This window comes from Amyelois transitella, chromosome 7, assembly GCF_032362555.1.
Source record: "Amyelois transitella isolate CPQ chromosome 7, ilAmyTran1.1, whole genome shotgun sequence".
NCBI classification, from domain to species: domain Eukaryota; kingdom Metazoa; phylum Arthropoda; class Insecta; order Lepidoptera; family Pyralidae; genus Amyelois; species Amyelois transitella.
The window spans coordinates 4,619,265-4,642,120 of NC_083510.1; the positions used below are offsets into that span (position 1 = coordinate 4,619,265).

Consider the following 22,856-nt stretch of genomic DNA (forward strand, 5'->3'; position numbering starts at 1 on the left):
TACCTAGGTAAGTGATTAAACAAATATGTACGTTCTCTGTATTGAAAGTCTTGTTGTGATTTGTCCGTGACAGGTAAACATTGCGTATTATGGGATATAATCATGCCGAACAAGGACGTCGTAGCTTGGAAAATGACTACATTCACGTAGATATTTCCCAATAGACCAATCATCGACATTAGGTAATAATAATTGACGACTTAGCTAGTCCCTGGCCGTAGTGTGTATTAGATACTAGGCATTATTCATATACCTCCAAGATAAATTAAACATAACATACCTACCTACTTGTAAAATTGTCATATAGAATTAAAGAATTAAGCTCGCGGCTTTACCTGCGTAAATCGCGTAGGTAATAAAAGTGGAAATTTCGGGAAAACTTCTCTCATTGTAGACCCTCTAGACCACATAAAGAAATCAATCTCTAGATCAGCGGTTTGGTAATACTTATATCCGTCAGTCAGTTTCCTCTTATATCCTACATATAAACATGAAAGATTATGTACATATTGTGTAGTCAGTATGAAGCTTTTTTAATTTCTTTACAAAAAGGTTTGTACTTTTCAAGATTTATGTGCCTTGCCACTTACCAATTTTGGTAGTGTTTGATATTAAATTCTGCTTTCACTATTAATTAGTATTTCATACAAATAGAAACAGCAGTATAGCTCTGAAAGTGGATTTTACAAACTCTCACCTTCCAATTTTAGGCCTCAAGTACCAATTTTTGAACCTACGTAAAATATTTACATTTAGATAAAAAATTATAAAGGGAACTATAATAAACTGTAGTAGTTAACAAGGTTACCTAAACTTATTTCCAAAAAAAATTCCTTCCACCAGATTATAAGAAACATAGGATCAAATTGCTGGTATATACCCATGTGGTTTGTTTTAAATTTTTGTTATCATTAAGTTACCTAATTCCTATCTACTAAAAGCTAGCTTTTGCCTGCGGTTTCGCTCGCCCACTCGTAGGAATTCGGGATATCCTCTAAGTGTCCCCTACACTGCCTTGGGAACATACATGCTTCTTTCAAATCTCATTTTTTCACTGTCGTTTATCGGGAATATTCTTTTTCCATAATGAGATGTACCCAGTGTAATGCTCACGTTCTAAAGTAGGTATAATAATTAATGGTAATATATTTTATTAATTAAAGTAATTCAATCGGTATTTTTTGGGTGATACATGTGGTAGGCGATACTAACTCAACGATACTATATTTTATAATAAATACTTATTTAGATAAACATCCAAAATCCAGGCCAATCAGAAAAACATTCTCATAATACCCTGACCGGGCTTGAAGATAGGTTAAAACATTGGTTACTTTACTTTTAGCATTTTTTTTTACAATCTTATCTCTGGGAGTAAAGTCCCTAAGCAAGGGAGTCGCTGGTAGCTAGGAGGGGCTGGTAAATGCTTTACCAGCCCTTTCTTGGCAACTCCCTTGCTTTTGAGTTATTTGCAAGAATGGTAAGTGGTATAAATAAAAAGAGGCTAAATATTTTTATAAAATCTTTTATTAAAATAATAAATATGGTTGCAAAAGAGTGTGTAATGCAGCATTACTTGAGCAGGCAGCCTGCACTTCAGCAACCGCATCCACGACAACACTTAAAGCATCAAACACCAAACGTGATACAAACAGACAATACTCAATAACTTGGTGACGACGCCTGCTAAAGCCGCATTTTGCACTTTTTTTGTGTAAAATTTTAAACCTTTACAAAGCAGCGATTTGTCTTCACTTGGAAATGAGAAATTGTATGTGCATAATATTTAAAATAGAAAATATAAAATGCTTATACTTTTATGTCGCCAAAAGATTTCTCTTAGAGGTACATAAAATGTTATGACGGTGGTTTTTACTCAATTATTCTTTACCCTAACAGCAGGGTGCATGGATAATACAAATTACATATTTTAATAATGTGATATTAATATTTGCCCAAATGAAATTTATTTAAGAACATTGGTACAAAAATTTGAAAGAAATTTTTTATTTTATTTGTTTCTGTCGGGCGTCTTCCCATAATTTTATGACTAATCATTGGTATAAAACATTTAATCAGCCAATCATTCCGATAATGATTTGGAATCTTATTATATAGATAACTTAGAAATATAGAATAGACGCGACGAAATAAAGAGATTATTGTCGATTAAGTTTTCAAAACAATGCTAATGAAAAGTTGATGCTTTGTAAAGTTTAAATAACTTTGCAAATGCGTACATATGAACTGACCATAAAACTTCTTACAAAAATTGGTATAAACTTGCTAGTTAAGTCTAAAATGAACACTATTCTCCACATTGTTAATATATTCGAGACATATAGATTCGAACGGTGCAACAATAAAAGTAAATTCCTTATTAATTTATCAATATCGAATGAATATAGATAGATATATAAAAATACTTGAGCTCGTAAGATTGTAAACAATAGATAAAATGCAGCGAATAGTTGCTCACTTAGTTTTGGTAACAAAGTTATTATTTTTAACAAAACTATATTTACATTACATAAATCCAATAATCCTTTACTATATCTACTTACATGATTTTTAACAACTATAACTTCATATAATTGTTACATTACATACGAATATAAAATGCTCACCTTACCTGCCAAATATCAGCAGGTAATTGTGACTAAACATTTTGGTTTATTACCACGAACAAATAGACATGTTTTACAGTTTTACATTTTGGATGCTTGCGACTTGGTATTTTTTCTTCAGTGCCATGAATATTATATAAATTGATGTCTTCATGAATTTACATAATATTAATTAATCGGTTCGAGTACATTGTGTCGCCGAATCAACTGAATAAAGCTCACAAGCCGGAAAACATCGACATATTGAAAAGAAAAATCAACACGACGAGACATTTATAACAATTCATATACTTTTAGTATCTAAAAATTGTGTATCTACAAAATTACAAGGCATTATACGATCTTAGCAAGATCACGATCGAGTGAGTTTGTGCATTATGTCTTATAAAATGTATTTGTTTAAAAAAATGTCGTGTGAACTCGCGATTCCAATTTCGAACGTTGGATTTCGGTTTCGAAACCGGGCCGGGGTATGGAATCGAGAAGGAACCTACACCATGATGAGGCACTCGTCACAACCTCGCGGCGGCGGGCGGCCCTACGAGAGCGGCCGCCGGCGCACGAACGCGTCGGCCGCCGACGCCGCGTACGAGCTGGGCAGCGCCGGCTCGGGCTTGTAGCTCGCGGCGGGGCTGCTCTCGTCGGCCACGGGCTGAAAGTTAAATATTCAAATGAACATGTTCATATTCAAAATCTACATCCTAGACGATAGATGATGATTTAAAAAACAAAACTAAATGAAAAGTATCATATAAATAACAGGTCAAAATGTGTATACATGTACTCTTCCAGTTTATATCATGGGTATATTTCGTTTAGTTGAGACTAATTTTATAAAGCCTAGGTATTTAAATCGTAATGGGTTTGACCAAATTAAATAAAATGTCATTAATGTACCTACATTTCCATAGCGGAAAATTTATGACAAATTATTTATCGTCATGTTTATCAATATGCTGATTGATTTAGCTAACTATGCGGTTTATACTGTGACGCGTTACCGTAATGTAATGAAAAAAAGTCATAATGGAATACGACATCAGACTAGGTAAAGTATATTCACCTATAACCACAGTAACACATTAGTGACTTGGTACCAAACAAAGTGGTATTTGGTACCAAGTTACTAATGTGAAAGACATATGAAACTGGAAACAATAACCTCTCTAATTGATTCAAGTTATTGGCGAAATATTCTTGTGACCCATTAAAATGAATTGTTTGTTTTTTTGAAGAATATTGGCTTTACAGTTTACTTCTTGATTGAATTATTAACGGTACTAGGTGCTTTTCGTTATATTAAAATGGTGTTATTACGATTGTTATAAAATACATAATGCCAAGGTAAATTCCTAGTGAAGTCAATAAACTGCATAACATTTCTAAACCTATCATAAGTTCAGTGTGAAACGAAACACGTTTTGCTTAATATAAATTGGTAATTTAATCAGTTGCAATGTTAAGTTACTAACCATGCAAAGTCCATTAGACAGACATTGACCTACATTGCTAAACGATGACTTAACGGTAAGGGAAAACAGCACGTTCAAGCAACGGGCCCATGATCCTAGCTGTCTGGTACTTCACTCGGTACAGCGCTATAGGTAACTACACCTGTCCGTCTCATTCTTGGATCGAGTTCATAGGAGAAATGTGACTCCCTCATAAGCCGGAAGTGAGACAAGACTTAGCAGGCTAGACGTTAGGAAAGCTATGGATAAATGTAGTAGAAAAGAACTCGTGGGTACAGAACACATCAAGAACTCACCATATAAAGTATTTTGGATACAAATGTTGACATAGAGCTGGTTGAGTACTGGTCTGGTCTGTTGGTCTGTCTGGTTGAGTGTTGGTCTGGCTGATCCACCTTTTTTGGTGGACTTAACGTAACGTTTGAAGAGGAAAAGGAAAATAAGCAGTGGAAAGCGATGTAGTGTAGACGAACACTATAGAGGGTTCAGAATGGAGTAAATAATAAAATTTACAAGTACTCACCATACAAAGTCCGTTGGATATAGACATAGAGCTGCCCTTCTTGGTGGGCTTGACATAGCGCTGATTATAGAAGTGGCTGAAGAGGAATAGAAACAGGAATCCGTGGAACGCGATGTAGTAGACGAAGACACGAGGGTAAGGGCACGATGGCCGGAACACAACTTGCAGTTGATGAGTGAAGATAGCTATGAATTGCACCTGTAAATGGAGGAATTATTGTGACAATTGTAAAATATTATCAAAAATTTCATTTTTAATGTGTAGAAATTGAAATATGCCATCGAAATGAAACAATCTATACTAATATTATAAAGCTGAAGACTTTGTTTGTTTGGTTGAACGCGTTAATCTCAGGAATTACTAGTTCGAATTGAAAAATTATTTTATGTTAAATAGACCATTTACCGAGGAAGGCTTTAAGCTATATAACATCACGCTGCAACTATTAAGAGCGAAGAAATAATGGAAAATGTGAAAAAAAAAACGGGGTAAATTATTCATCTTTGAAGGTTTCAATGATGTCCAAAATAACTATTCCACGCGGACGAAGTTGCGGGCACAGCTAGAAGATCATAACAGATATCGTCTGTCTATTTTAATCTTCAAATTTATCTTGGAGAGGTTATAATCTTTAACACGGCTTTTGAAAGAAGATAAATTTGGTAATCGCGATTATCAGGCAATTTTATCTGTAAGTTTAAATTTACCAAGAAACTGTGCATATCGATATCCAATGATATGTACGATGTAATAAGCACTCTACATACTTTTCATATAATTATTAGATAGTTACATCTTCTATTTTACATTAATAACGAACTAATGAAATCTTGTTTATTTTTGAAGAATTAATCATAATCAGGTTTCCAACCATTTTACACTAAAGTTTAGAATAAAAATAAAAACTAAATGAACAAAAAGCGTACATGCGTCACTTCAGTTTTTATACCAAGTTAATAATTATGAAATCGATTTCGTCCCAGTAACAACTCTGCTCGAATCAGAACTACTTTCAATCTTACCAGTAACCTTACAACATCATATATTAAGCCTTGTTTTTTTATTTCTACAACCAATGAAAAAGTACAATTGATATGAGTTCTCATGAAAATACCAATACCAAACTGTTAAAAAAAAGGTATTTACTTGGTTGTGTTAAAAATCATTTAATGACTTAAAGAACTTTTAGATAATCATAACAATTAGACAAAATGAATCTATTATATACATACATACATACATACATATGATCACGTCTATATCCCTTGCGGGGTAGACAGAGCCAACAGTCTTAAAGACTGAATGGCCACGTTCAGCTATTTGGCTTAATGATAGAACCGAGATTCAAATAGTGACAGGTTGCTAGCCCATCGCCTAAAAGAGGAATCCTAAGTTAATAAGCCTATCCCTTAGTCGCCTTTTACGACATCCATGGGAAAGAGATGGAGTGGTCCTATTCTTTTTTGTAATAGTGCCGGGAACCACACGGCACATCTATTATATACTAGGCATTATTAAGTACATATTCATACATACATACATATGGTCACGTCTATGTCCCTTGCGGGGTAGACAGACCTAACAGTCTTGAAAAGACTGAATGGCCACGTTCAGCTATTTGGCTTAATGATAGAATTGAGATTCAAATAGTGACAGGTTGCTAGCCCATCGCCTAAAAAAGAATCCCAAGTTTGTAAGCCTATCCCTTAGTCGCCTTACGACATCCATGGGAAAGAGATGGAGTGGTCCTATTCTTTTTTGTATTGGTGCCGGGAACCACTGTATTATATGGCAAAGCATGTGAACTTTCTTATTTTGTAACACCCAATGTAACCATGATTTATGTGAATAAAAATTATTAATATTGTTATGAAATCGCCGGCGAATATCAAAAAATCTTAGCATTCTAAATTTAAAATAACGATTTTCACTTACAATCTGGAAGGCGGTGAGGTACTTCTTCCACCAGATGTACTTCTGGTATTTGGGTCCCATGGCCGACACCATGTAGTAGAAATACATGACGATGTGCACGAAACTGTTCAGGAGAGCGAAGAAAGTGCTGTGACCACCTAAAAATAAGGAATTCCAATGCTCTTTAGTTCAATAACCCTAGTATCTTTTATCTTTTAAATTTTAAATTGCAACCAAATTAATATCAATAAATATCTCTGTTAAGTTATTATTATAGTTTGGCCTGTATGTAAAATTGAATCAGTCTTACAAAGTATCAATACACTTAAAACATCACGATACAGGTATAAAAACAAATCACACAGATTGAGCTAGCCTCAGGGTAAGTTCGAGAGTTATGTTATTCTAACTAACAAGATACTAACTCAACAATAATTATATTTTACAATAGGAACATTTAGGCAAACATCCAAGGCGCATGTCAATTTGACTGAGTAGGTTTTCAAGTTCTGACCGGGATTCGAACCCGCCCACAGAGGCCCAAACTATTAAGGTAATTTTCTATATAAACTTTAGCTTTTTCAATATTCGTCGTTTTTTATTACATTGTTTGAAATTAATAATGTAATATGACATAGTATGCCAACTCAAGTTGATGTAATTTCCATAAATACTATTGTATTTTGCCAATGGTGTTAAGTGTTATATCAATATGTCATACAGTCAAATACACAACTACGCTTGCAATGTGCAAATTGATTGTCTTACATTTTATTGCTAATGCATATTGTGTCATAAATGCACTGTAAATGTACATGACGACACACATATGACTGTGGCGTCTACCAAATATGGGGTTTTACAATAATCCGGATGTTTATATAATGGTTAGGCGGATATTCCTAATGTCCATTACAAAATCAACACCAAACTTTACTGTGACTAATATATATAAATTAGTCTGTCAATTAAAGCGATTGCCAACACATTGGGGTTATTAATTCGACTCTCTTTTATCATTTTAAAAATATTGGCAGCTGTAAGGTCAGGTGTTTGCCTGACACTGACCCACCATTTTCAACGTACAAGAGCATATGAAAGTTATACATAAAATGTTTCAAAGAAGCAAGTTTTAAAAAATGCGAACATAAAAAGTAAATTAAATTGACATTGCTTTCTTGTAAGTGAAAATGTTTATTTTATTTTACATATTTATGTTACCATATTGAAAAATATATAACATTACGTGCTTCATACAATTAAGTGAATTCCGAAAACTAGCTTTATACTGAAGGTTAGTTCTAGCGGTTCTCATGGGTTGACTTACCAGGAGCGAATTTGGCGCCGACCCAAACGGACATGGGCATGATCCCGTGGTGGATGACGTGCAAGGTGGACACCTGGTCATTCTTCTTACGCATGATAAAGAACACCGTGTCCAGGAACTCTGTGAACTTGCTGAAGTAGTACCACCAACAAACGTTCACCATCTAGAAAAAGATATTAATTATTTGATAATAATATACTAGACACATTTTTCCCATCCCACGGTCTATTATATACAAACGCTTTTTTTTTTAAATAACTTAGATTATAGATTCAATTCATTGTTATATTAATAAGAGAAAATATTTGTATTTTTATATTTTTGTTTTTAAGGAACAAAAAACTTGTGGATCGTTAAAGTAGTGCACAGAGGTAGAAAAGACCTTCAGCAGTTACATGACTTTTTCATGGAATTCTCACGGGAGCGAAGCCTTGCGCAAAAGCTAGTCATAAATATATAGATAGGTTAGTACTTCTGGTATGAGTCAGTCAACATTTATCGAGAATTAGGCATATCTGTTTAGCTGTCATAACATTGTGGCTATAAAGATAAGCGATGGAGTTGATACGATTAAAGAATATAAGGATAACCTCCGAGGTGTGAATTTATATTCTCGGAAATATTAGAGGCAATTTACGCATACGCGGAAACGATTATAGGTAGCTTGTGTCATATGTGCAGACCTTAACTGGCTGTGGATATACATTTTGGCCTTGCAATGGTCATGTAACGCAAACGAAACAAATTTTAATATTTAGAAATATCAAGATTTTTTAAATATACCAACATATTAAATCAAAAGTAACAAACAGGTCAGCGAAATCGCGGGAAGGGAAGGAGCTTAACACAAATTGTTAAATCAAGTTTTCTATAAATAGCTCAATATTTTTATCGAGAACTCGTCTTAACCTGCTCTTATGTTTTAGTCGAAGTTATTATAAGATTCATACTTTTTACTATATAAACCCGAAACCTGCATTACTAAACACTGCTTGTGGCGTTTAGAGCCAAAATATATAAGTAAAATCTTATTAATGCAACTTTGTTAGGATGTGTGGATGTGTGTGTCTTTCACGCAAAAACCACTGCGTTTATACATATAATTGAGACACTGGAATAACAAAATAAGTTAAAATTTCCAGATTAAAAACGGACGAAGGAAGTCGCGGGTAAAAACCCAGTTAGTAAATAAAATAATAGTGTTTTACCCTCATTGCAAGTGGGCTTCTAGAATAATCGACTGGCTGGCACGTGAAGTTGTAGTGGCCCCACCATCCGCTCATGAGGTACTGTAAACAAAACAACGTCACTTGATTCAATACCGGACCTCAAGATTAACGCGAATTACGCAAAATAAATGTACTATATTTAAAAAAATATTTGCACATAAAAGGATATCATGTTTGAACTATGAGACGATGACGTCCAAGATGTATATAAAAATAAACTATACCATTATGTACCATGGACTTTGGATTCCATTAGTTCATATTTACAATAAAAAAATTAGAAACTCAAAAATGAGTATGTACATTTCTCATTTTCATATAATGGTTGATCATATATCCTAGAATGACGTCAGATTTTCGACAAAGTTATGTTAAGTAATACAGATGATTACTTCAAAACTTTCATAGCGAATATTATGTTTGTGTTAACTTACATTTTTGTGCATTCAAGTTTCAGGTAAATAAAGTTAATGAAAAACAATTTGATGTTTCCGTGAAATAATTACCTCATAGAATAACCAGCTACTGAAGAGAGTTTGTGCTAAATTGTAGACTACGAGCACACCTCTCATTTGGAACGGTTTTCGGTTTGCCATGATTTGTGGCCCAAGCACTCTGGAAAAGTATGCGTAAAATATACATATTGCTAATGTTGGAAACGGAGACGACATCATGGCCCACCCTTTCACTCTGGGATCTGTAACAAGAAAAAACATTTATGTGAATAAATAAATCAAAAATGTTATTTTAAAAGACTAATCATATATAAGTTACAAAAAATACTGATTAACTTAGGTATAACACAAAAATCAATAGGATAGGTTATTTATTATCGTATGCGTATAAATTTTGTATTTGTTTCATCTTCTATTTAAATGTATAAAGAAAGGTTAAAGTAAAAAATGTTAAAGTAAAAAATAAATATGTGTTATATAAAATAAAATCCCTTTGTAGGCAAAGTAATACAAAATAGGAAATCACAAGGGGGTTTGATCTTTGCCCTAGCTCACAAACGATAGGGTCACCTGAATATTTATTTATGTAAGTGCATATATAATAATAAGTAATCGTCAGCTGTTGTTGTAAAGTTTCCTTGTTTCTGTTAAACGTATAACATTATTGATTTTAATGAGTTCAGTTTACTTACATCGAAATCTGTAAATTAAATGAAAATGACAACATTTATTGATTCATTACAAGGGACACGTATATTGTAAAAAGTTTCATCAGCTAAGTGACTTCGTTCTTCAGTCAATGCTGACCAAATTTTGTCTATTTGGCATAAAAAATTTAACGAGTATGTTCTCAGCGATAAAGAAATAGTTCTTTATTCTCACTGAGGTTTTGCCGTCTGGTCACAATGCATCTTCTCATGTCTTCAAGTTACGATATGAACCTATAATACTTACATAACGTGCAAGCATTGAGTAAACTCACAATTCTTAGTACCAGCGTCAGTTGCATGCGTCAATAGGAATATAAATATTATGGCAAACAAATTCATTTCAAGTCCCATCCTTGAGTACAATTTTAAATACGTTCACAGATAGTGTATTCATTAATTATAAAATATATTAGAATTACTTACCACTTTTATTTTCCATGAGATCTGTGTACCATTCATAAATGGACGCCATCTTTGGATTAGTCACTAACAGCTAACTGTAACAAGGAAAAATATATGTTTTTAAATGTTTTACTGACTAGTATATTATATAGTCAAGAACAAAATTTCAAATGGTCTTTTTATTTTAATTTCTGGCAAGTTCATAAGTTACAAAGTAATAAATCAGATAGCAATTAATATGCTTGGTTAAACAATCACGGACACTTATAATAAAGATCGCAGAATTTTTTGACTATCGCTACAAGAGCATGACTTAGCATATTTATTTGTCTATTTTCACGTTGAGCAAACGAAAGTTGGAATGATTATAATTATTATACCTTTAATATTTTGTTATGATAGCTGTATTCCTGACATTCCCGTAAAAAAAATATCTCGCCAGGAACCACATATGGTAACATTTAACTGTCGTAATACGTTTAACTTGTAGTTAGCATTAATTTAATAACAAATATTAACAAACATTTTAGAACACAAAGAATATAAATAAATTACATGTTATTATGTCACAATGACAATAGCAATTATATTTTATTTATTTCTATGTTTTGTTTTTCGAGCAAAGATTCAAAGTTCATAAAGAATGTATCTATCGCATGACTATATTACGTGATCTTACACTTTTATTTGTATAAATATTGGAAAGAGATGATCCATCGTATTGACATTAGTCATAACATTCATTACTACTTCCCGTGAGCTGATAGCCTTTGATAAAACTAATCAATCATAATACTCAAATAATAACACTTGTTCAACAAAGTTTTAATCGGTAAACATCATAATTTGATATAGATAGCTTTTTTGATTGCAATAGAAATAACAATTCAATGAAACAACTTCTCTCTTTTTATATTACTTAAAAACTTTCATAAATGGGTAAGATAAATATATCCCATAAGCTTTGATATGACATTTAAATGTTTATGAAAATATCCGATTACTTGTGGGCATTTGCATTTTTAAAATACAGAAAAGCCGTGCTAAATTTATAGTTTGCGTGACAGAAGTCTTTCATTTTTGTTTCAGTTACTATGAGAAGGGTAACGACCCACAGTGGATGAAGCTTTCGTGCCTATGCTAACTAGTAATTAACAAACCCACTTTTGTTTTACAAATGAGTCATTTTTATCAATAGTTATTATTTATGTAGGTTATTTTAAATATTACTTATTCGGTAAATAATCTAGAAAGTCCAGATTATCTACTAGTTATAGAACAGAAATTTTAGGCAGTAATATGTAGTGTAAGCAGTTATGTTGAATCACATATTATACACAGCCCAGTAATCAATAACAAACAAAAAGTGAAAAGTTACATATTCTAAAAATAATGATAATGATGTAACACAACTCAATGTAATATTAATTAATCTCAAAAACTTGATATTATCGTTGGTAATGGTAACGTAACATATAAAACATGAGATTCGTGGGTGTTGTTTGTAAATAAACTCAAGGAACAAAAAGTGTTTACCGACGCGGAATAGGGAAATAGAATGCTCACGTTGTTGATCTCGCAACGTATGGAGTCTCGTATATAATACGATTATTTCATAAACACACAAAAGTATGTGAACCTGAGTGTGGACACAATGGCGGAAGCACGATCGCGTTAACACATTGCGGCATCGTCCTTAAAAACTAACCGTTCGCAGATTTCGCATACTGAATGACTGATTAAGAGGAGTTTCCGCCAGTTACGTCACACACGTGGTACATCGCCGTGCAGAGAGAAAGGGGGGCGCCCCGGCCAGCCAACCTGTTCGCCCGTAAACCACACCCGAGACCTGATATGTTCACCGACTGCCCGATTTATGCTGTTCTGACTTACATTAGCTTGATACCTTATTTGTTTCATTGACGTCACATTTACAGGGATGTAGAATTGGTATATGGACAATCCGTATGGTAGGTTATTATAACAATGTGCACGTCTAATTTTAGCGAAACACGTAATGGTTTTGCCTATTTGTTTAATAGTCTTCAACTGCAAATTAAAAGATTTGATGAAAAATTAAAGTAGAAGACTCAAAATGATCGAATATCCGGATCAGCCATACAAAAATCTAAACCAGCTCTTGGGTAAACTTACCAAGTGAAATTGTCAATTTTATACGAAGCTACGATGCTAACACGTATGTATCTAAAACTCACGTCGGAGTATACAACAGTATTGTCACGTTCCTTGAATAACTATCGCATAGCATAGCAGCAACATGGTGTCAGAAAACATAAGGCGTTGACGGTACTGTTATAATAGACCAACAATTGAGTTCATTGGAATGCGATATATGACGTATTACATTGCCTACCTTAATGAGGTGCTAAAACCCTCCTTGAAATAAAACTACTTTGAATTGGATAGCGTTGGAAATGAAAGAACTTCGTGGTTATAAAGATCCTATTTTTGTAACAATATTAATGTCTTTTTTAGCTAATGTAATGTGTTTTGTTTAAATGACGTCTATCTACTATGAAAGAGGGACTGCGGGTATGTGATCAACTCTTGTGTTCTCATTAAGGCAAATAAAACAAGGATACGAACAAACGAGCCGATGATGCTAATAATAGATAACGTAAATAATAACTGGAATACTAACAACAAGGTTAAACCATTTAAAAGGTAGTTATTACAAAAGTAGATGGAATGAACGACATTTAAATCGAACCAGAGATTGTTCTTATTGGAGTATGTAGATTGGTATTATTATAATAATAATAGATTGCAAAAAGAAAAAATCCGAAGCCTTCATCCATAAATCAAAATATCATCAATGCATCAACTCTCTTAGAATTGTGATTCGGAATCTGGTTTCTCCCTAAGCGAATCAAAGTAAATAGGTACATTAAACTTAATTAACCAAACAAACCTTACTTTAATGTTTTGACTTTTTAATGATCTGTAGAATTACTAGATATTAGAAATAAACAAGACTGATGAAATCACAAAATGTTCTTAGGCACAATTTCAGTAATAGGAAATCCTTTATCGCCAATTCATGTCGGCAGCACATACGAGCAAGTCACTGATGTTGACCATTTCTTGACATTAATATCATCAACGTAGTTCAGCTAATTGCTAAAATACCAAGTCCACTTAAATCACATATTACTCCAATTGATAACCAAAATAGACGGTACCTTTTTTTGTTTGTTCTTTTAATTCTTCCTCGTTTGCAGATTCAGTTCAAATAACTTATAGAATTTTGAATTTAGATATATTTTTTTGTAACACAATTGAGCTCCTTGGCGCTCTATTTGATACGGCCGAGATGACACACCGGCGTGCTGCAAGCGACCTACTCTTGCACAACGTCTTATTGTGAACGGCCTTGACCTGCTCTTCACGGCAAAATTCACTTACACTTACACCTACACTTGAACCTATTTATTCATTTTGCAATTGATACTTTTACATAACAGAAACATCATGCAAACCCAAATATAACATGTCCTTTGTACAGTTTAATTAAAATTATTGGCTTCTAAGAAAATCATTTGCACTATTCGTTTGTGTATTAGACAAAGAATTAATTAGAAAGAAAAATATTTTGTTATAGTATCGAAGTATGGAACTACTGAATGTATTGACTATAAAAGCCTGACTATACTGAAATTGAAATTGCCAAAGATTAGGCAAGTGACGAAAATGCTGGAATACAGACACGGGACTCAGAGGATAAGCGGTTAAGCAACTGGGAAAAAGGAAAGATTAAAGAAGATGGGAATGAGAATGGAATTTCTGAGACTGGACTGATATTAAACTAAGGTACGAGGCGATCTTTACAAAATTTCCTTGTCGTTACATACATATACAATTCAAATAACATTTCAATAAGTTAAGCATATTTATTTTTACTTATTTTTCTATTATTACATAACAAAACACGTCAACTGTCAATAGAATTAATGAGCTTAGTTTGGACTTGAAAAACTAGTTGTTAAACTGTTATTGTTTTCTTAATAGTGTCAGTTTGAACTTGATATTGTTTAACAGGTCAAATGGTATTTCAATGTTGTTATTGTTTGTTTGTACAACAAACTAATTGGATAAGTAATTACAGTGCCATTGTTTTTTGATTTCCAGAATTTAATTAAATTCAAAAGCAGATCAAATTTAAGGTAATTTTCGTGGTATTTTATGAAGTAGCCACAACTTTCACTGTAGCAAGCGGGTCTCGGTCCATAGTCCGCAGGCTTTACGTAAGGGTGTTGCGCCAGAGACGCGACGCCGCCCGCGTTTGGGCCCTGCGGAACCACTGACCCACTGCCACAGACGCGTACGCACCCACCCCACTACCTCTGATCCCATCCAGAGAACATTCAAGAACATTACGTTATGTGGAAATATATAATTGAGTTTACTTGTAACATTGATTAAACTGTAGCAAAAAATGTTGCAGAATATTATCTCACAACTGAAATAGTAACAAGGTCATGCACATAAATTTATGCAATTATAATAGAGGTTTCCCCATGATAAACGGGGCAATGCATGTTTCTTGTCCATTATTTATTTCATTGACTAACGTAATAAGATTAAGTTCAAATTGTTAAAAAAGGAGAAAAAGCTTTACCAAAAACTCTCATTGAAAGATTTTTACCGGACTGTAAAATTAGTTATTTATTATATTTTTAAATAATTTTTAGGAAGGATTTTGTTCAAATGACTATCTTATAATTATAATTGACAAAAAAAAAGGTTTCAATAAAAAAAATTAAGTCTTTAGTAAAGGCAACATAGCAATAGACGAGCATGTTATGCATGCAGTAATGAATGATGGATAAGATCAATACATTTCTCTAAGATATATTATGAGTGGGTACATTGAATTGATAGAAAAGCTAAGTTCTCTGCGTATACGCATGTTATGTCATCACTAATAGCATACTTTGCTATGCACAGCAATAGCATTGAAAATAACATAGTGCAACCATCGGCCACAACAGACCATGCTTTCAATCCAACGAAGCAGCGATCTGGTTGCGCAATGTCATCGATATGCAGCGATGACCAATTGGACACCTCGGAAAGCCTTCAGCTGACACTTACATAATAGAAGATGGACCAATTGGCGTTGCATTGTCAATGTTTCAATTATATTTAGAACATTGTCACAGAATAAACTTAGGTAAGTGTCATGATTTAAATAAATTTTATTTTGTGGTGCTTATTTATTTTAAGTAAAATTTGTGTTAATGTTGAACGAACAGTAGAGCTATTGCACTTTCTTTGTTCCTACTTCACTAAGTAAACCTGTAAGGAAAAAACCTAGCTCCTACCAGATCTAGCAGACCGATTGTACCAGGTACCAGTATAAGCTAAGTCACGATATGAGTTGGCAAATACAACGTATAAATGGTATGTGCTACTAGCAAAATTAAGTTCATTTGTGATCGTATCCCACTACAAAAAGCAGCCCTGACAAAATATAATTAAAATAATAATACGTATGTATTTAGGAACTGCATACATAACTGCCCTAATCAATCAGTTATGTAAAAAACACAATAATAAATAACTTTTTCTGGCAAAAATATCGTAATTTAGTTTTAATTTTATCTTAAAACAGTCATTAATTTAGTGAGGTTGACTAATAATCTTCGTAAAAGATTAAAAGTGAATACGTCCATGTCCATAAAAATGTCAATAGTATGGTGATTTGCATGTAAACAAATGACTATTAACCTACTCCGAGATTTACCTACTGGTTTGAAGCGAATGATTGTTTGATATAATCGGACGTAACATCATTTCACAAGAGTGAATTTGGCAATTGTAAAACTCAGTCGATGTTTAAAACATTAAATTGAATTTAGACGAATGTGAGCAGTAGTTATCTCACTCTATCCATATCCATAACAAAATGAAAAACTCCTGTATTTGGTTGAAGTGGATTAATGAATAAATATTAAGTTTATACGAAATTATATGACCTTATTATTCCTTGACCGTGGCCAACAAGAAAAAAGATTCTTGCTGCATATTTTATTAAAATCAGATAAAATTTAGTACACGGGAAAATATGCAAAACTGGTGTTCTATTTTATTTCGTTGGATTTGATCTGCCGCGTTATTCACGAACGTTATAGGCCATATGTTTCTCTTTTTCTTCTACTCCAGTTTAATCCCAAAGCTAAAAAGAGAGAGAAAATAAGAAATATTGCTTACGAATGTTTGTGAATAAGTCCCCTGATTAGTTTCAAATATCAAGGTACACGACGGTATAGTTGACTGATAAGACGGGTAATAATGCAAAGGTGCAACAGGTGTGTAGCAAACACAGATCGCTGAATTTTGATCTTTGATTACGTAGTTACCTACTCTGTTGTAGAAAAGCTTTTTAATTCGTAGAATTAGTAATATCAATGCTGGTGTTTTATATAAATACAAATCGATTATTAAGCGACGTAAAGTAAAAACTGATGTAAAATTTTAACAAAATAGCTTATAAATTTAATTAATACGTTTTACTCCTTCTATTTTGGCCTGTTATACTTTTAAGTTTACTTTACACGTCACGTCTATATCCCTTGCGGGTAGACAAAGCGAACAGTCTTGAACAGACTGAATGGACACGTTCAGCTATTTGGCTTAATGATAGAATTCAGATTCAAATAGTGACAGATTGCTAGCCTATCGCCTAAAAAAGAATCCCAACTTTGTAAGCCTATCCCTTAGTCGCCTTTTACGACATCCATGGGAAAGAGATAGAGTGGTCCTATTGTTTTTTGTATTGGTGCCGGGAACCACAAGTAACGTGTCCATAAGTAAAGCTAAAAGAAGTGTAGTTAGACAGGCCCAAAAAAATAAGTATTTCTGAAGAAACGTAAACACAATGAATATTATTAGAAAACTATTTGAACTTATTTACTCCATACTTTAAGCTTAGGTTTTATATACATACAGAAATAATAATTAATAGAAAATAAAATAAGAAAATTAATGACAATAAACTTGCCCTTCAATATCTCAAAAATTAGGTAGCTTTTAAATGAAATTAAAATGTTTTACGATCATGTAATGCTAGGTATATATTTACTAGAATTAAATAAAAACTTATATTTAAACAACTTTTACTTACATATATTGATGGACGGACAACGAAAGGATCCCTTTCTAAAGGAGTGCGTTTATATTAAGTCACCTATTGAATGCAAAATATAATTAATTCGACTTTCGCGTTATATGCGCGCGCGCATGTATTGAGTGCAAATACTGCGCGGACACCTGTGTAGCGTCGGACGGTGACTGACAGTGCCGACGCACCGCACCGTCGTCGTCGCCGTAAGAGTTTGGGCTGCGTCATTGAGACGTCAATATGATGTCCAACCTGATATCCATGGGTCGCTGTGTAATAGGTACTAAATTGAACAAAACCACGATCGTGACGACGATATGGAATAAAATATGGAAAATAACATTTCTACTTAATTTGGTATTTTCCATGGGCGGACACCAATCCAAAATTTAATATGCCATTTGACGTGCAACATTGTTGTCGGTCCGTATTTTCCAATAAGTAAATATTTAACAGTAATTATTACTTCCTCTTAATCATTAGGTAATTAAGGCACAACACATAGAAACACATTGCTTCCTGTGAGGGCCGACTAATAAAGCCAGTTTTATACTATCGCCTCCAATATTTCCTGAGGCGGGTTGGTGGTGAAGTCTGATGGTAAACGCTGGCAGGCGACACAAAAAAATATGTTGTATTAGAGTATGTGACTATATACATACTGTATTCAAAGATCTCGAACTTTGCAGCCAATAGCGATCGGGAATAGGCTATGCTGAGAGCGCTTAATTATACATAGCATTCTTCTAATAACAATACTCGTAACGAAGCTACGATGTGATACCGATACAAATCGATAGGTAATCGAGATAAATTGGCAATTCGACAACTTCAAGTTTTAAATCAAATCCTTTTTAAAGTCGTATGTCATGGCCAGATTGGTCAAAAGAATAGAACGAAGAAAAACATCTGAAGGCTACATCAGCAAATCCAAGGATAAACTAATACAATTTGATAACAATTTGCAATTGTGATCTTTAACGAAGCATGTTTGGTATAACTCTAGGATTATTTGAATCGAATTAAATGAATGTTTATCTTACTTCAATAAAAATAAAAAGCAAGTTTAATTATTAAAATATTATTCAGTGGAGATGGATAGTTAGTTTTCTTTATTTTTCCTATATACTAGTATCAAACGAACACATTAACTAAGTTTTAAGATTCATGAATAATTAATATACATACATATTTTCATTTTGACCTTCTTCAATGTTTTTAATTTCCATCAAATTCAAATTTGATTTGATTATAAGAAATAGAGAATAACAATCTGTTCAAAAATGATTCTTATTTATTCATTCAATTAAAATAAATAGGTATTACTTACCTTATGTAATAAGTAGTGGGTGCAGCAAAGATCCTTCGCCGATTTGCACGCGCCTGCTCCTCCGATACCTCGTCACCCGTAAATGACACCTGAAGTAAATACAAAACATATTTAAAGATCAATTTTTACGTCACAAGTTGTGTGGCAAGCATCATTCATTAGTGACGGAAACATTAATAAAGTAGCTAATAGTCTAAGAGATAGTAATAATTAAAATGCATTTAAAAAAATCGATTGTAAATTATATACTTTATATGTAAACTCCGTTAATATGCTAAATGGTTGGATAGGAAAGAAACGCAGAAATTGATGCATTTTTTCTCGATAGAATAGGTATTGGAATTTAGGTCCAAAAAATAATAACTGAATATATTTTTTTCAAATTTTCAGCTTGGTTGTAAATTTAAAAAATATTCATGAAAGCTAAAATTTAGTCAGTCATCATTATATTATGTATACGGGCACTTGGTGATTAGGCCGGCCATATCAAGATGTGCCCAATCAATATTTGGGTAGATCAACGAAAATAACATTTTGTTCAGATTACCAATTTCCCAGCTCAACACTGGGTGGTTCGTGTAGTGGCGCATAGGACACCCTAGCGTAATCATTTGCCATTGACTTTCATTTCCCAGAAAAGTATTACACGATTCTCGATCGTTTTGTTGATGTATGATCTTTTAAATATATTTGAATGAATTATAATTAATACATTACTTTGATAAAATGCAATGACATACAATGATAATTGCGTATAGAATGTAATCCATATTATAAGACCTCGCGTTCGCATATGTTTATGTACGACTTTGTTACTGACAACAAACGAATGTTACATTTTTCAGGTGTCATCATGTAAAATTATAACAAATACTAGTTAGGTACTTATGTCGGTAATAGTGGCTTACATTCACTCGTAATGTTTAAATAATTAATTTTTTTGCACATTGTACAATTACTAATTATTCATATTTAAACAAATATTATCTCTCTCATCTTGGCGTGTTCCTAGTTGCACCCTCTGCCACTTAGCTTTAGGACATTTAAACAAATATTATGACTAGCTCTAATGTATTATTAAGAATGACAAGTATTTTTTATTTCTGCGTTTATATAATTTACAACATTTATTTTTTATGAAACCTCATGCCAGTCATGAATTATTCGCACAGCCACTTTAGCAATATCATTACGTACAAAACATACCTACGCATATCACGTCTTTATCCTTTACGGTGTAGACGAAGCCAATAATAGTTCTAGTACATTCTTGGTTTTATCTAGTGCAAAAAAAACTTATTTTTTGTGTGAGTGCTATCCATTTCCAAATGATTTTTATACTTATGCGCCTATCAAAACGTTTAAGATATGTAACTCAATTTATAAACATGAAAATTTGTAAATTTGATATTTTATATAATGCGATCTTGTTTCTTTTTCATTATGAATAACCCACAATATCCATACTAACGGTTTTAATTGTTCTAGTAGCTAAACAATTGACCAAAATCAATTTCCTTAAAGTCGACGTCTTATAAAGCTTTACGTCATACTTGACGTCATTATGTTAATAGTCATTAACCTAAGAAATTATTGAAATAAGTTTGTTTAAGGAAATTTTCTGACACATTAAAATCTCTTATCACATTGTAAAGACGTTTAGTTAGATATTCCATTTCACATATTTTTTTCAGGGTAACAAAAGGTAACAAAAACAACAGATAGGTATGATTTGTTCAAAATGGTATGGACTTGTACAAGGTATGGAGTTTCTTTAGTTATGTTTTTACATCTATTCTTATTTATTAATTTTTTTGTTAGTTATTTTAATACCAATGACAAAGATACTATTTATCAAATTAGTTAGTTTTTATAAATTTATTTAAATGCAGGGAAAGCCAGGGTCTAGTATTTCAAAGTTATATATGATGTTGAATATATATTCACAATTGAAGATATAGGTACTCTTTTTGTGTAAAACATAATGTTGTCATGACCCTGATGCATGGTTGTTTTTTTATTGTTCGCAGTAATCACAACAACAGTATTACAAAACTACAAAAATAGATAGATAAGCTCTTTATTGCACTAAGAGCAAAAAGAAAGTCAGAATATTGGACTTATCGCTAAAGCAATCTCTTTGGAAAAGAACTAAAGAAAAGAAAGGCATTTCCGTAGTATGTATAAAAAAACATACTGCATGAAAAAAATAACCTATTTTATAACTATATAAACACTCACTACATAGAAATATATCTACATACAATATATACATTATAATATACCTTAAAATATGTTCCTGATATAATACTAAGAAAACTGTATATATCTCAATTTGTAAACAGGAAGAGCATTACACAGATAGATAGCTTGCACAATCAAGAATTGAGAAAAGAATTTAAGTAGTCTTAGTCGTCATCAAAATTCAAAATTTTTATTCCTAATAATAAGCTTACTGATAAACTAAATAACTGAAATATTTAGTTTATCAGTAAGTATATTAATTAATTATTACATTACATTACTTAATTATAAAACTTTTAATAAATTTTTGAGTTGGATGGTACTTTTTGTCACATTACAGAGGTAGCGTTTCCAATTGCATTAAAGCTTGGCACAACATAAAAATCACAAACACTATGAAAAAATTTTGCATAATTTATAGGTACAGTTGTGTCATCCTGACATCAACTTGTCTAAGGGATTTTTGATGCACTTTTTAGTGATTGGAATTTTGGGTTAAATATTACATAAGAATTATTTATTCCTCAGAAAAACCCATAATGGTAACAAAAACAATTGGTCCTACAATAGGCAAGGCTTGTATCATGGGCACCATAAAGGAGAATACAGGAAAGTTCTATTCAGTTAGGCTAGAATGAGAAGCCGAACTTGAAATAAGTTACCGAAATATGTAGTAATAAGTACTTCTTCCAGGATATCAATGGTCTGCATTTTTTTTTACTTAGTCGTTTTCGATAAGGAAGAAGGAAAAATGAATGAACAACTGATGGATCCCGAGGTAGAGTTGGAGAACAAGAACTCACCATCTGACCTCTTCAAAATTTGCAGAGAAACCTAATCCATATTGGATTATGATGATGACTGATGTCTCAAATTTTAACTTATACCTTACCTTCTTTAAGCAAATCACATTCAATGCAGTGATACATAAAGGTGTAATTCTTGTTAGTTTCTGCTGATATAGGGCCAGATATTTTTGTCCTCATCATAAAATATTATTCTGTTAAGTTTGGTTGCCCTATTAGTCTGCTGTTACTATTTTATTAAATACTTAAGGCTCAAATTTCAAATGCTTCAGGCAATTAATTGTTTACATAGATCTCGATTCTGTTATGGGCGTAGATGATAACAAGCTATTAATAAATCTTACCTTTAATTTCCAAACAGAGTTTTCATTTCTTGAAAGAATTTAATTTTGATATTTAAGTTACTTTAATGTATGCAGTTATTAATTCCAAAATTCGAGCGTCATTGATGAGTGTTAAAACTCTGCTTGATGACTAATGTAGGTTATTAAAATAGACCCGGCTAATTGGATCGAAGATAGCTATATTTTTTATGCTTAGAACTCAATACGGTAATATTATTTAATAAAAATACTTCTTAAACTTTTATAAAAATAAGAAAACTACAATAAAATCTATAGATACGTGGGTGGGTACCCAATCCCAAAAAAAAATTGGTTGGTGCTTTTTGAAA

The 22,856-nt window shown here is 32.6% G+C and overlaps 1 protein-coding gene and 1 long non-coding RNA gene across 4 annotated transcripts; one reads left to right on the forward strand and one right to left on the reverse strand.

Moving 5' to 3' along the window:
- Nucleotides 1-1,509: 1,509 nt before the first annotated feature.
- Nucleotides 1,510-22,856, reverse strand: LOC106133608 (elongation of very long chain fatty acids protein 7). 2 transcript variants are annotated; one of them, XM_013333404.2, is made up of 9 exons: nt 22,528-22,856; nt 19,134-19,222; nt 10,681-10,754; nt 9,599-9,789; nt 9,072-9,152; nt 7,864-8,026; nt 6,558-6,694; nt 4,623-4,820; nt 1,510-3,279 (listed from the first exon to the last, which is right to left on the reverse strand). In XM_013333404.2, exons 3-9 carry the CDS (start codon nt 10,727-10,729, stop codon nt 3,166-3,168), a joined length of 933 nt encoding a protein of 310 aa, XP_013188858.2. In that variant the 5' UTR covers nt 10,730-10,754; nt 19,134-19,222; nt 22,528-22,856; the 3' UTR covers nt 1,510-3,165. The 2 variants fall into 2 exon arrangements, with proteins under 2 accessions (XP_013188858.2, XP_013188866.2); XM_013333412.2 differs by lacking the exons at nt 19,134-19,222; nt 22,528-22,856 and adding an exon at nt 17,807-17,986.
- Nucleotides 20,313-22,532, forward strand: LOC132901890 (uncharacterized). Of its 2 annotated transcripts, XR_009656940.1 has the most exons (3): nt 20,313-20,440; nt 20,828-20,894; nt 21,906-22,532. It is a non-coding gene; the product is annotated as an uncharacterized LOC132901890 (long non-coding RNA). The 2 variants fall into 2 exon arrangements; XR_009656939.1 differs by lacking the exon at nt 21,906-22,532 and adding an exon at nt 21,164-21,299 and having other exon boundaries at nt 20,319-20,894.

What these genes read in the sequence shown, in the direction of transcription:
- LOC106133608 (XM_013333404.2), bottom strand. Translation starts at nt 10,729, where the DNA reads ATGGCGTCCATTTATGAATGGTACACAGATCTCATGGAAAATAAAAGT. An exon ending in CGGCGCCAAATTCGCTCCTG is followed by an intron (nt 6,695 to 7,863) that starts GTAAGTCAACCC and finishes CCTTATTTTTAG; the next exon opens with GTGGTCACAGCACTTTCTTC. An exon ending in TATCCAACGGACTTTGTATG is followed by an intron (nt 3,280 to 4,622) that starts GTGAGTACTTGT and finishes TTTAACTTTCAG; the next exon opens with CCCGTGGCCGACGAGAGCAG.